The 13,036-nt window shown below is 30.1% G+C and overlaps 1 protein-coding gene across 1 annotated transcript; it reads left to right on the forward strand.

Annotated features, from left to right (window-relative positions):
* The first annotated feature begins 818 nt into the window (after window positions 1–818).
* LOC114419865 (uncharacterized protein At1g28695-like) lies at window positions 819–4,893 on the forward strand. Its single transcript, XM_028385667.1, has 3 exons — window positions 819–1,041; window positions 1,279–1,674; window positions 4,214–4,893. Exons 1-3 carry the CDS (start codon window positions 895–897, stop codon window positions 4,730–4,732), a joined length of 1,062 nt encoding a protein of 353 aa, XP_028241468.1. The 5' UTR covers window positions 819–894; the 3' UTR covers window positions 4,733–4,893.
* The last annotated feature ends 8,143 nt before the right edge of the window (window positions 4,894–13,036 follow it).

The following is a 13,036-nucleotide window of genomic DNA, read 5'->3' on the forward strand; positions in this document are numbered from 1 at the left end:
GACTAAATATGAATGCTTAAAAGATGCATGCTCCTGAAAACATTATATAACGAGAAAAGTATGTACGGAGAATATTGAATTTATTATACCAGGTAGGCGACATTTAGTTTGAACTTTACATTAAAATAAATTCACTAGTAAATATCGATGAAAGGTTTCAAAACTTAGTTATACCTTTATAGTCGTGTCAGATCTTATTTTATTTGAAAAGTAAATAAAAAAATTGAATGTATTTGTAAAGTTTAATAATTACGTATTGAAAATATAAAATAATTTTATATTATCATATAATTATTATTTAAATTAGTTTAAGATAATTATTTTAAAATTTAAAAAATTTATCATCTATATTAAATTGTTATTACATGATTTTGTAAAACTTTTTACTTTGTATAACATTTTTCTCATATTTATATCACTATTTATGAGTCTATGCACATTATGTTTTTATTTTAAATAAATGGTAAAATTAAAATTAGTAATATAATATTAGTAGAATATAATTGACAATAAGTTCTTAGGAAAATAATAATTAAGTACCTAAAAAAAATTGAAAGATTAATTCATTTAACAAAAAGATAAGCATTGATCCATTTTCGATAAACAGCAAAGAATATCCCTATCACCACGGAAATCGCATTTTTAAACTGTGTAACTGAACCACAATGCACACGATATATTTCTTTTATCTTCATTTGAGTCAATGACCATTCTCAAACCATGGAAAAAAAACAATAATAATAATACTTCTCTCTACCTCACTAGTATAATATGATCATTCTACCATAGCCATACACCTTTAACCTCCTTCCAAGAAAACACCAATATATAAATTATAGGACTCTCAATTTTGGTTTTGTGTCCTCACAAAAAGGCATAGAGAGATAGAGAATCATGGATAACCCTAAACAAGCACTAGGGAGTTTCACAGTTGTAACATTACTCTTTGCTGGGGTTCTTTTGCTGTACAACTGGTCCTCCTCTTTCTCCAACGAATTAGTGCTATCCCAGAAAGAACCACTATGCGAGCAATCAAATTTTGTAAGTTCAATCACCCATATTCTATGTTTTTTTGTATCAAAACAAATCATCTATGTCATTATGTTGTTCTTTGTAATCCGGCTGAAATTTAATTTCAATTCTATAGTAATGTTGCATTAATGCCATAGATGTTTTTTGTTTTATTTAGCATCAAGTATATAAATGGTTCTTTTTTATTTAAGCTATGATTTTTCATCGTTTTAATTTTCCTTTAATTTGTGCATATATACATTGTAGACCACTACCAATGTTGAAGCATATGGAGATGGCCTTGACACTGCTTTGGCCAAAACCTCAATGGAAAATAAAACGGTGATAATTGCTATAGTAAATAAGGCCTATGTAGAGCAAGATGTAGAGAGTGACACCACCATGCTTGACATATTTCTTGGTAGTTTTTGGCTTGGTGAGGGAACAAGGTCTCTCATTGATCACCTCCTCATAGTTACGGTTGATCGAACGGCCTATGATCGATGCCAATTTTTGAGGTTGAATTGCTTCAGATTAGAAACGGATGGTGTTGATTTTGAAGGTGAGAAAATATACATGTCTCAAGATTTCATCAAGATGATGTGGAGAAGGACTCGATTCCTCTTGGAAGTTCTCAAACGTGGCTACAACTTCGTTTTCACGGTACGTAATTCCCTTCGTTCCCATCTTTGACTTGTTTTGTATTGATTGGTCTTTCTCATTGGTGCATAGAATTTGTGTTGGTCTAAAACTAGCTCACATTCTCAATATTCTTTTTTCTTATTTCTCTAGTTTTATTTAAGTCAAATACTACTACCTTAATTATGCGTCCAAAAAAACTACTACTTTATTTTAAATTGGTTTAAATATTTTTTTTTTCATTTTTGTAATTTAACATTTTTTTTAATTTTCATTTCTGTAATTTTTTTGTTTTAATAAGTGTAAAATGTCTTTCTATTGTTTTTTATCCTTAAAGTATTTTAGATAACATTTTAAATAATAAAAAAAATATTTTGAACAATGAATAATATATATAAAGCGCTTTAAAGACAATAAAAATGAAAAACACATTTAATAAAAACTAAAAAAAATACAAAAACAAAAATGAAAAAAAATGTTAAATTACAAAGATAAAAAAAATATACTTAAACTTTTTAAATTTAAAGGGTGACGTACCTTGAAAGATCATTAGAAATTGAATAACATTTATATGCTAAACCCCATGTCAATATTTGGTTGTTTTTGCATTAATTATTCACCTAATTCATCCATTAAGCAAGATTTGGTTTGTTACCAAATAAGTCGATACACGTCACACCTTTTCGTATAAAGTTTTGGTGCAAGTAACATTCTCACAAATGTGCCGAAAAGGGAATTTATTGTACTCTATTGAGAAACGGACTTTCAGCTTTGAGCAATATGTTCGTAGTTTCTCTGATTGTTATTTGCTAATTATCCAGATTTACAGACATGCAGCTAGGATATCTGATCTGGTAGAGTGGTAAAGAGATAAGAATCAATTAATTAGGAGAATGGATTATCGTTAAATAATGAAATTAAATCTAGCTAAATGAAAAGATAAGGATACTACTGATTTTTTTTTTCAATTTTTTAATTACAAATTATTTAATTTTTTTTAATTATTATAATTCTTATAGATTAAGAGTGTTTATCAGCTTGCCAATTTCTCAAAACTAGATACAAATGTACAATGGAGTTGGGTTTAAGATATACAAAGTGTTTAATTTGATAAAGTGCTTCTTATTTGTTTAATATTTTAATAAAAAAGATAAAGCTTATCTTTTTTGTTGTTGAAAGAATTGTATGATAAATTGAAACAACAAAATCTTGAAAATAGAAAACAAAGTTAAAATAATTTGACGTTCATTTAATTTTGTAATTGTTGGATTTTTTTGCAAACTAAAGAGGATTTCAATTGTTTTTCCCCCTCTTTTTCATTCTCTTTATATTATTTGTAAAGTAAATTCAAGGTTACTTGTGTCATTGTGTGGTAAGATAATATCTGAAATTCTTCTAATTTATAAAATAACCTAATCTCGATTTTTAGGCATGTTTAATTATACTAATTTAAAAGCTGTCATTGTGTCATTGACAGCTTTTAAATTAGTATTTTAAATCATTTAATTTTAAAATAAACTATTTAAAGTCAATTTTACTCATTTAATTAACTAATTTAATCATGCACTGTTGTTTTTTTAAATATAAGCTTTGAAACATTTTCCACAGTTAACATGGGAAACTTATAAAAAAATATAGTTCTAAATTGCATTCTTAACTTGTCAAACTTCACTTGGAAAGTTGTGTGCCTTGAGGTTGAAGCTCTAGGTCATGCTACGTTTCTTATTTCAATTATTTCGTAGCATTTGTGGGTAACGTATATAGTAGACAACATACAGAGTGTTAGCAGCCAAGAAGGGTAATGGGTGTAGTTTTTCTTTTAAGGGTAAAGCAGAATTCAGAAATGGTGGCCAGAAAATGAGATAGTTTCTGCATACAAACATGTGCTTTAAATTTATAAAATGATTTGTCAATGACGTGAAATATGAAAAAACAAAAACTGTCGTGTTCTATGGTATACATTGCTTAGTTTTGGGTACTAACCATCAGTTTAGCTTTTATTCAAAGTTGACCTTTTAATTTATAATCATCCCATTATTCAAATATGTGCAAAATGTCTAGGTATTAAAAACGTCTTTTTTTGAATTCAGAAACGATAACTGTACTTCATAAAAAAATTGCAATAGGGAACCATAGTTTCTTTCTTTTAGTTTCCTTCACTTCATCATATAAAGAGACGTTCCCTATTGGATGTCGAATGCTCCTTCTTCTCCATTGACCTAAACATTGTTTGGTGACACTCATACTAAAGACACAATATTTTTTTTATCAAATAAGACACATTATGATTGATGTAAGTCTCATTAAGCACTAATTATATTTCATAAGATTTATGTCTTTACTTTATGTGTATGTATTATTTAATAAATAAGAAAGGTCCTAAATCCTTAAAATTCTTTTTGATTGTAACTCGCAAAATATATGTTAATAGTGAAAAAAAGGTATTCTTGCACAAATTTTACTTCCACTTATCATATAAAATAGTTGAATGAAAAATTATATCAATTTCACTTCTCAAACCTTTTCATTATCTCTAATTCATATGCAACATCTTGTTTCACAGGACACTGATGTAATGTGGCTAAGAAATCCATTTACAAGATTGAGCAAGAATGAGACAGAAGACTTCCAAATTAGCACAGACACGTATCTTGGTGATCCTTGGTCAGAAAAACATCTTATCAACACTGGATTTTACTTTGTTAGGTCAAACAACAAGACCATCTCTTTATTTGAAACATGGTATGGCCAAAAGGACAATGCCACAGGAAAAAAAGAGCAAGATGTGCTTCTTCACCTCATTAGAAGTGGCATAATTGAACACTTGGGACTTAGGGTTAGGTTTTTGGACACCCTTTATTTTAGTGGATTTTGCCAAGATAGCAAGGATTTTAGGGCAGTCGCCACAATCCATGCCAACTGTTGTAGGAGCATCACTGCAAAGGTGGCAGATATGAAGGTGGCCCTCCGTGATTGGAAGAAATTTAAGAGGTTGGAGGCTAACTCCACAGTAAAACCCCAGTGGACTAAGCATAATTGGTGTTGGCAATCTTGGGGAAGACCTATCAAAACAAACAACTAAGCATCATATCTAGTTGAACGATGATATCCAATATGACCCACATTTTTTATGTAGTCTAGACGGGCATTTGCTTTAATTTTGAAATGTGAACATTTGAGCTTTTTTTTTTTGTGCACTATTGTGAAGAGATTAATAAATGAATAGAAAAATATTTATGTTGATGTGTTGTGAGAATTATACATTTTTGCTAATAAAATTACTCTATCATATTTTAGACATCGAAGGATTTGAAATATAATTTGATTTTAATGGCTAAAACATGACTCATAATCTCATAACCATAATTTGATCATCCTTTATAAGTAATAGCTGCTCGTCTAATTTACAAGGTTATGACAAGCCTATATTTTGGTTTATAGGTTGGAAATGAAGCAAGGATCTATTGTAGTATATCTTTGAGAAAATGGTATATGTTGATACATTATTAACAAATATCATCATTTTTTTAAACCCAAAAGAGAGAAAAATAAATGGCTTAAAAATTTTATAGGATGGAGTTAAATATTAAAATATTAAGATAGTAGTTTTATTTCCTAAATTATGCAACAACCCCCAAATAATGTGTATACTAATACTTAAGGCTTAAATAAACTTTTGGTTGTTATAAATTAGGGATTTTTTTATTTTTTTTTACTTTAACCCTTTAAAGAATGTAGTAAGCTCTCTTACTTGGAGGGTTCCACAAGCAAGAAGATGAAAAACTTAATGAGGAGAACATTTGCATTCTATTTCACGCATTTCCCTGGAGATTTCATTGTCTCCTATTTGTGGGGAATATTTAGGAGGTGGGGTAAAGTTATTGATGCTTTCATCTCATCAAGAAGGAACAAGAGTGGGAGAAGATTTGGCTTTGTTCGATTCAGCGAGGTGGAGGATGAGAGTGTGCTGGAGTATGAATTGAATACATCTACATTAGGGATACAATGATGTTCGTGAACAAACCAAGAAACGGGAAACAACAAAACAAGACAACATGTGAAACATATTCATAAGGAACCAATTTCTAATAGGAAATCCATCTTAACTGCCTTGAGGAGAGAGAGCTCCCACATGCCTAGGCGACGAATACTAAGAATCAGGTGTGGGTGGAGAAAAATCAATAGAGACTGGGAAAGGCGAAACTTGGAAGGATGAAGATCAGGATTAGGAAAACAAATGAAAGTTGGCTGAAGCATTGTGTTGTGGGATACCTAACAAAGGAATCATCAGCGATGAATGTGCAGGAAGCTTTTTTTCTTGAACGATTTTTCCTCTACAAGAATCATACATATGGGTAACAACCTAACTCTTATTTCTGGGAATAAGGAAGATGAAGTGATGGAAATCATTAACGTCAACAAATATTGGCTGAGCAAGTGGTTTGGTTCCTTTTCACCTTGGCAGGTGCAATTCGTATAAAAAAATAATCAAGTGTAGGCTCATATTTCTAGTTCCCCATTGTGTTTCTGGAATAAGGAGGGATTTTCTACTTTTGTGAGTCTTGTGGAAACTTTTCTCGTGATGGCTAAAGAAACAAAGAAGCTAGAGAATATGGATTATGCAAGGACATCGACACTTACACAAGTAGTTTCATTTCAAAGAGTCAGTGTTGAAGGGAGGCTTTTTGGGGTAACCATGGTGTAAGAAGAACCATAGACATGGGATGCAAGATGTTGTTTTAAGGATTATGAGGAAGCATCAAAGCAGTTGTCAGACGACACTGTAGAGGGGGGTGGCTCAAAAGCAATGGAATGGCTAGAAGGTGAGGTGGGTGGAGAAGAAGGCAACAGAGGGAGAAGGATGCATAAACCTCACTTGGAGTTGATTCACCGACACCGGCACCAACAATAGCTATGGGAGCAGTTCTAGGGTCAATAAGGTTTTTTTTTTGTGCTAAAGGGAAAAGACAAGTAGGACAAAATGCATTTAATGTTAATGTGGAAGGACAGGGGAAGGTTATTACAGGAGTGAAATGTCCTATGACACAAGGAAGCACATAAGCTTTTCAAACTCGCTAGTTTAGGAAACCAAGGGAGGAGATGAAGTCATTGAGAAGCAACAAAATCCTGAAAATCCAACGACAATCAGGCCTAAAGAAAAAGCTAGGAGAGGCATGAAAAAACTTTGTCAAGAGCGGATAGCATGAGTGTGACAATTGAGGATGAGGAATTAACACTTGGAATATGATGCATAAAATATGTGGGTTATGATGCATAAAATATGTGCTGTAAGGAAAAGAGAGAAGCCTAAAGTGATTGGGGAAGGTTCTACGTGAGGGCTATGATGCATAAAATATGTTAGACTCATATAAGGACAAGAGTATTTTACACAATAATAACAATAGACTTGAAAGTTCATATATCAAATCCAAAGGACCAATTATATTTCCAATATAGACAAGTTTATTCAACTAACAATATAGACAAGTTTATTCAACTAACAGTAGAGATGATTAAATTTAAATATTTTTATGGTTTTGATTTTTATAAGTAAATAAACGAATGTAAAGAGAGGTTGAGTGATGATAAGAATGATCAGGGGTTATGATTCATTTGTACCATTTTTTTCTCAATCCTAGTCCTACTTAAATTCTAAGGATGATTAATTAAGTCAAAGGATAAAATCAATTATAGGGATGATTAATTAAAGATTAACTAATCTATTGGAGATTACACAAATAGTTTGAACATGCAATTTGGGGAAAAACATTCTTACCTAGATCTACCAATTACATGCAGATGATCACTACTATGCAATTAATTAAGTATTAGAATGACTGGTTCCAAATAAATAGTAGAAAACGAAGAGAATTAATTAACATAAAACAATGAGAAATTCCTTTTAGAATAAATCAAGGAGTACATTAGGCAGTTACATCATAATCCCCGAATTAAGGGGACTAGTCGCTCATGATCAAAGCAAAACTAGCAATTCTATATGAGATAAACATAAACATACCGATAGGTAGGAGTGATGATCACAATTTGTCCTAATGGTGTTGTCCACGCTTCAACTCTCAAAAGTCCTCAAGGTATCTCAAATTTGTAAAAAGATAAAAGTGAACATTTTTTTTCTCAAAAGAGAGAGACCTCATTTCTTATTTATAATATTCAGTGGAGGTTCTCCTTATATCTTTTCTTAATTAAAGAGTATTATCATTTAAGATTTAAATCTAGTAGGTGGTCCTTACAATCTTTAAGTGACAGGTGACGTAGGCAGACCACGAATGTGCAAAATTACTACACGCGTACAAAATTACCGCGACCATGGTCTTCTGATTAACTCCAAAAGTTAATGATATTTACCTTTTTTCACATGAAAACTTACATTAAATCATAAGTTTAGTCAAATAAAATATATCAAAGTGCATGAATATGACATGAAAGCTTACATCAAAATACAATTAAATTCAGGTGTATCAAATTGCATAATGGCCCGCTTATTTTGGGCTCACATTATTCCGAATCTCATAGTATATGCCCATTGTTGGTGGAGTTTGGAGAAGTAGCAAAAGGGTCAATAGAAGATCAAAACCAAATTCTTTCCAACATTGGGAAGAAAGGTGTTGGGGATGTGAGAGTGGGCATTTTAGCATACCCAACTAACTTAATTGACAAGGAAGACCTAAATCCAGAGGTTACAGGGGTCAGTTCTAAGCAGGCTCTAATATTGTCAAATTTTTAAATAAAAAATACCTCAATTTTTTTTACAGCAAAAAAAAAAACCCTCAATTTGAAACTCCTCTTTTTTAGAAAATGAATAAGGATACATTTTTCTTTATTTGGTTGAAAACAGAATGAAAAAGAAAGTTAATTTTCAAAAACAAAAATTTAACTTTTCTTTCTTTTTTATATTTTCTTCAAATCAAATTTAAAATATATTCTCCCTTCCTCATTTTCTTTCCATTTTATTAAACATAGGATCAAACTAAACGTTTTATTTCCTCAAAATAAAAAGCTAAACGTTTTAAGAACAATTTTTTTTTTTTTACTAAGAAGTACAAAATGTCTTGAATTTAATTGAAAAAAAATTAATGATATGAGTCAAACGTTAATATCAAAAGAATCTATCTCGCTTGGTTAAATAAAATATACAAATTATTATAAATTCTTATGCTTAAAAAAAGTTACTTTAATGTAAAGGAAGACCTTTATTAGCATTTATATTGGCTAAACCCCTTGTCAATATTCATTTATTTTTCGTTAGGTATTACCTGATTCATATGGTAAGCGAGGTTTGATTTATTACCAACCAATTAAGTTGGTAAAGCATGTCCCCCTATAGGACACGTAACATTCTCATAAATGTTCCAAAAAAAGAGAATACTTAGTTTATTAAAAGGAGTATGTTTATTAAATCATGACTACATATAACTTAAGATGTCATTGGTTCATATATTACTTCTAAAAGTAAGTGAATGTAAATTCTTAATTTTTACAAGAATTTGCAAATATATTCTCATTTATTTTTCGAAGGAATACTTTAGTAAGTTTATAATTTTTTATTTTCTTAAAATAAACTTATGTGTAACTTGTGAATGCATTTCTCCTAACAAACAAGTAAACATACGTTAACAAATTACTACAAAATATATATATATATATATATATATATATATATATATATATATCCCAAATTAGATAATATACGAGTTTATATCATGCTCTTATCACTTCATATTATGAATTTGCATAATCTATTGATATGATCCAACAAATTACGAAAAAAACTGTATTTTCAACTTCTCTTCCTCTAAAAAAACAAAAAGTTCAACTGCGTATGAGATAAAATTGAATAGTTGAATATAAAAGTATATCACCAATTTAATTTTACAACTTTTGTCCCCTCTAATTCACATGCAACATATTTTTCATAGGACACTGATGTAATGTGGTTAAGAAACTCATTTATAAGGTTGAGTAAGAATGAGACAGAAGACCTCCAAATTAGCACATATGCATATCTTGGTGATCATTGGTTAGAAAAACATCCAATCAACACCGGGTTTTACTTTGTCAGTTCAAACAACAAGACTATCTCCCTATTTGAAACATGGTATGGCCAAAAGGACAAAGCTAGCCATAGGAAAAAAAAGAGCAAAGATATTCTTTTTTACCTCATTAAAAGTGGTATAATTAAACACTTGGGACTTAGGGTTAGGTTTTTGGACACCCTTTATTATTTTAGTGGGTTTTGTCAAAATAGCAAAGATGTTAGGGAAGTCATCACTGTCCATGCCAACTGTTGTAGAAGCATCACTGCACAATCAATGTCGACAATCTTGGGGAAGACCTTTAAAAATAAAGTAGTAAGCATATCTCACCGTCAAGTCCGTAGCCCAACCCAAAAACCAGAACCGCTGTAATTGCGTCGCACTTCGTTGTGCCGTCATCGTCAAAGCCTGCACGGTTTCTTGACGGCTTTGTTGCTACCGTTGGTGCGGATGTGGTTTCTCTTCTCTCTCAGAGTGCCATTTTGTTTCGCATATGAAGAAAATGAGGGAAGCTTCGTGAAGCTCTCTCCCTTTTTATCTAACTTGTTCCTTTTGTTTTATCTTATTAATAACTTTACTTTGGAATCAACATTTGGACCTGTCCCTTTGTGTTTCTTCTGCACCGGCTTGACTCATTTTTGCTTGCTTGGTTTGTTCATCCATTGATAATGGTAAGTTAAGTTTATTGCAGATCTGGAAAACTCAAATCTGGATGTGGTTGAAGAAGAAGATGAACGGGGAAGGTGAGTTTTTAAGCGGCGATTTTTAGCCGGGGGCAAATTGAAAAAATTCAAATGTTAACGGGAAAATAATGTTTCATACGCAAAACACAAAATTGAAAAAATGACCACAAGGATATACAAGGATTAAAATGAGATTTTTAAAAGTTAATTTAGAACATAATGGATAAAAAATAATATTAAGTCAATAAATAAAATTGAACTAATTTTATCCAAAATCTCAAAGGATTAAGACAAATCTAGTAAGTATTTTTTGAGCCAAAAGACTTTTCCTACTTCAGATTGGGGTACCATCCTTCCTAAATTTTTCTCTACCAAGCAAGAACCAATTGTGCCTAATAACAATATATCAAATCATTGGATACATATGAGAAATGGGTAGATTTGGAAAGAATACAAATTTAAAATGTTAAATTAAATCAATATTTTATAAGTAAATATTCACTTTCATTCTTAAATTTGTTAAATATTGATAGTTAGGTTTCTAAAAGATGGAAAATCAAAATTTTATTTTCAAATTTGTAAAAAGTGTGACTTTTGATAATAAGATGACAATTGATGATTATCATATGTCAATCTAAGTGTTTGTCACATATCAAAAAGTTGATTTTTTTATTTGGTCTCTCAACTTAACAATTTAGTGTTGTTTTAATTTGTAAACTTAATTACATAGTGTCATTTTGTTTCCTAAGAGTACTACATTTAAATTATTAGCATAGTAATAACAAATGACATTTATTTATCGTGATAACAATTATTTATGAAGATGAAAATTGAATAAAAAATAATTATAAAATATAGAAATAAAAAATATTATATTTTATATTTGAAATCACTATAAATTTATTTATTATATTTTATTAAGTTGAAATTGTAACAAATAATATTATAACAGTGACAAACAATGATATAACAAAATTGAAAATGAATAAACATATAAAAATTAAATTAAAAATATATATCATGTAAATATATAAATACTAGCTAACAAATAATTTTTTTTAAAAGTTAATATATTTATTTAATTAAGGAAGACATTAAAAGTAAAGAGTTACAAAATGAATTATTTATCTGATCAAAATTTAAGACGAAATTAGATATTTTGAGTTTTCACCTTTTATTGTATTTTATTTTATTTTACATATTCTAGCATGACTAATATAATGAGCTAATTATATTTTATACTCAATTTTGTAGATCGTATATATCATATAATCTAACATGACAGGTGACAACTACATTTTTCATTGAGAATATAATGAGTGGTTTATATTTTTAACTTATAATGGATTGTAACCATTGAACACGATGTAAAAACGACAAAGATTGAAAAAAATAAGGACAAGACACATTTGCCCCATTGAAATGATACATAAGAAAATGGTTCTATCAGTTTTATTTTTCTTGCTTTTGTGATTGTCAAGTTTTTTTAACGATTATTTTGTCACTAACATTATTCTATAAAATAAACTAATTAATTAATTAATCTAACATTCTATACATATTAATGACATAAAATAATAACTTGATTTGAGTAGAAGATATAGTTTTTGTGACACCCTATATCCCGACATACATATAAATAAAAAATATATAAAAATACGAAATTTAATTGAACCAACTTTATTTAAATCATGTACACCAATTCACTGGGTAAAAGGATCACATTCGCTTCATTATTACCAAATAAAACTTATTAAAAACATATTTGACTCAAAACAAGGCCATCAAAATTAACAAAAGAACTCATGTTGAGCAATGAAATAAAATAAAATAAAATAAAATCATTAATTGAAATAAAAACTCATGTCCCAATGTTACATTCTATCAGAGCATTATGTCTCAGTGTGATTCTTTAAAGTTATTCACCTAATCATCTGCTCACACAAACACAAGATTTGAGATTATTACAGGATTCAAAAAGCAAGCAACACACAAAGAGTGAGTTATCACACTCATAAACAAGTAAATATAAATGAACACACACAGAGAGAATATAAGTATAACAAGCTTAACAAGCTTAACTTAACACAATTCACATCATTTTACCATTTATTTCACAACATCAATTGTCCTAAGGATTTAATCACAAAATTACATTCCACACCTTCACATTAATCATGTGTTAAAAACAACACATCTCAAGTACAACACAACATCTCACGCTCACACAATTCATTACACATCATCACATAACAAGTCACAAATATCATTACACATGTGTTATGCAATAGATACACTAAGACTCAATCTTATATGCAATGTGGTATCATGTTAATGAAAAACCTCATCGGGCGCCTAGGAGTACATGACAAGACAAACTACACACTGGTAAGTCAGGTCACTCTTACTAGGTAAAATCATAGGGAGACCAGTCAAGGTCACTCTATTTTGCAAGAACGCTCCAACCGTATGGGATCAACATAAGCTTTAAGGAACATTCAAATCGAGTGTATTTACCCCTAAGGCTTACACTTCGAAGAGTCCGTCAGGGTCTTTCCCTCCTGATTCAGGTCTAACCCAGAAAACATTTTAACACACAGACTCTATCTATGAATTGTACAAAACACACGACTCCTCAATTGTTCTCAA

The sequence above is a fragment of the Glycine soja genome, chromosome 7 (assembly GCF_004193775.1).
Source record: "Glycine soja cultivar W05 chromosome 7, ASM419377v2, whole genome shotgun sequence".
Taxonomy (NCBI): Eukaryota; Viridiplantae; Streptophyta; class Magnoliopsida; order Fabales; family Fabaceae; genus Glycine; species Glycine soja.

Coding starts and splice junctions, on each gene's coding strand:
- LOC114419865 (XM_028385667.1), top strand. CDS start 895: ATGGATAACCCTAAACAAGCACTAGGGAGTTTCACAGTTGTAACATTA. Junction 1,042..1,278: donor TATGCGAGCAATCAAATTTT/GTAAGTTCAATC, acceptor TATACATTGTAG/ACCACTACCAATGTTGAAGC. Junction 1,675..4,213: donor GCTACAACTTCGTTTTCACG/GTACGTAATTCC, acceptor CTTGTTTCACAG/GACACTGATGTAATGTGGCT.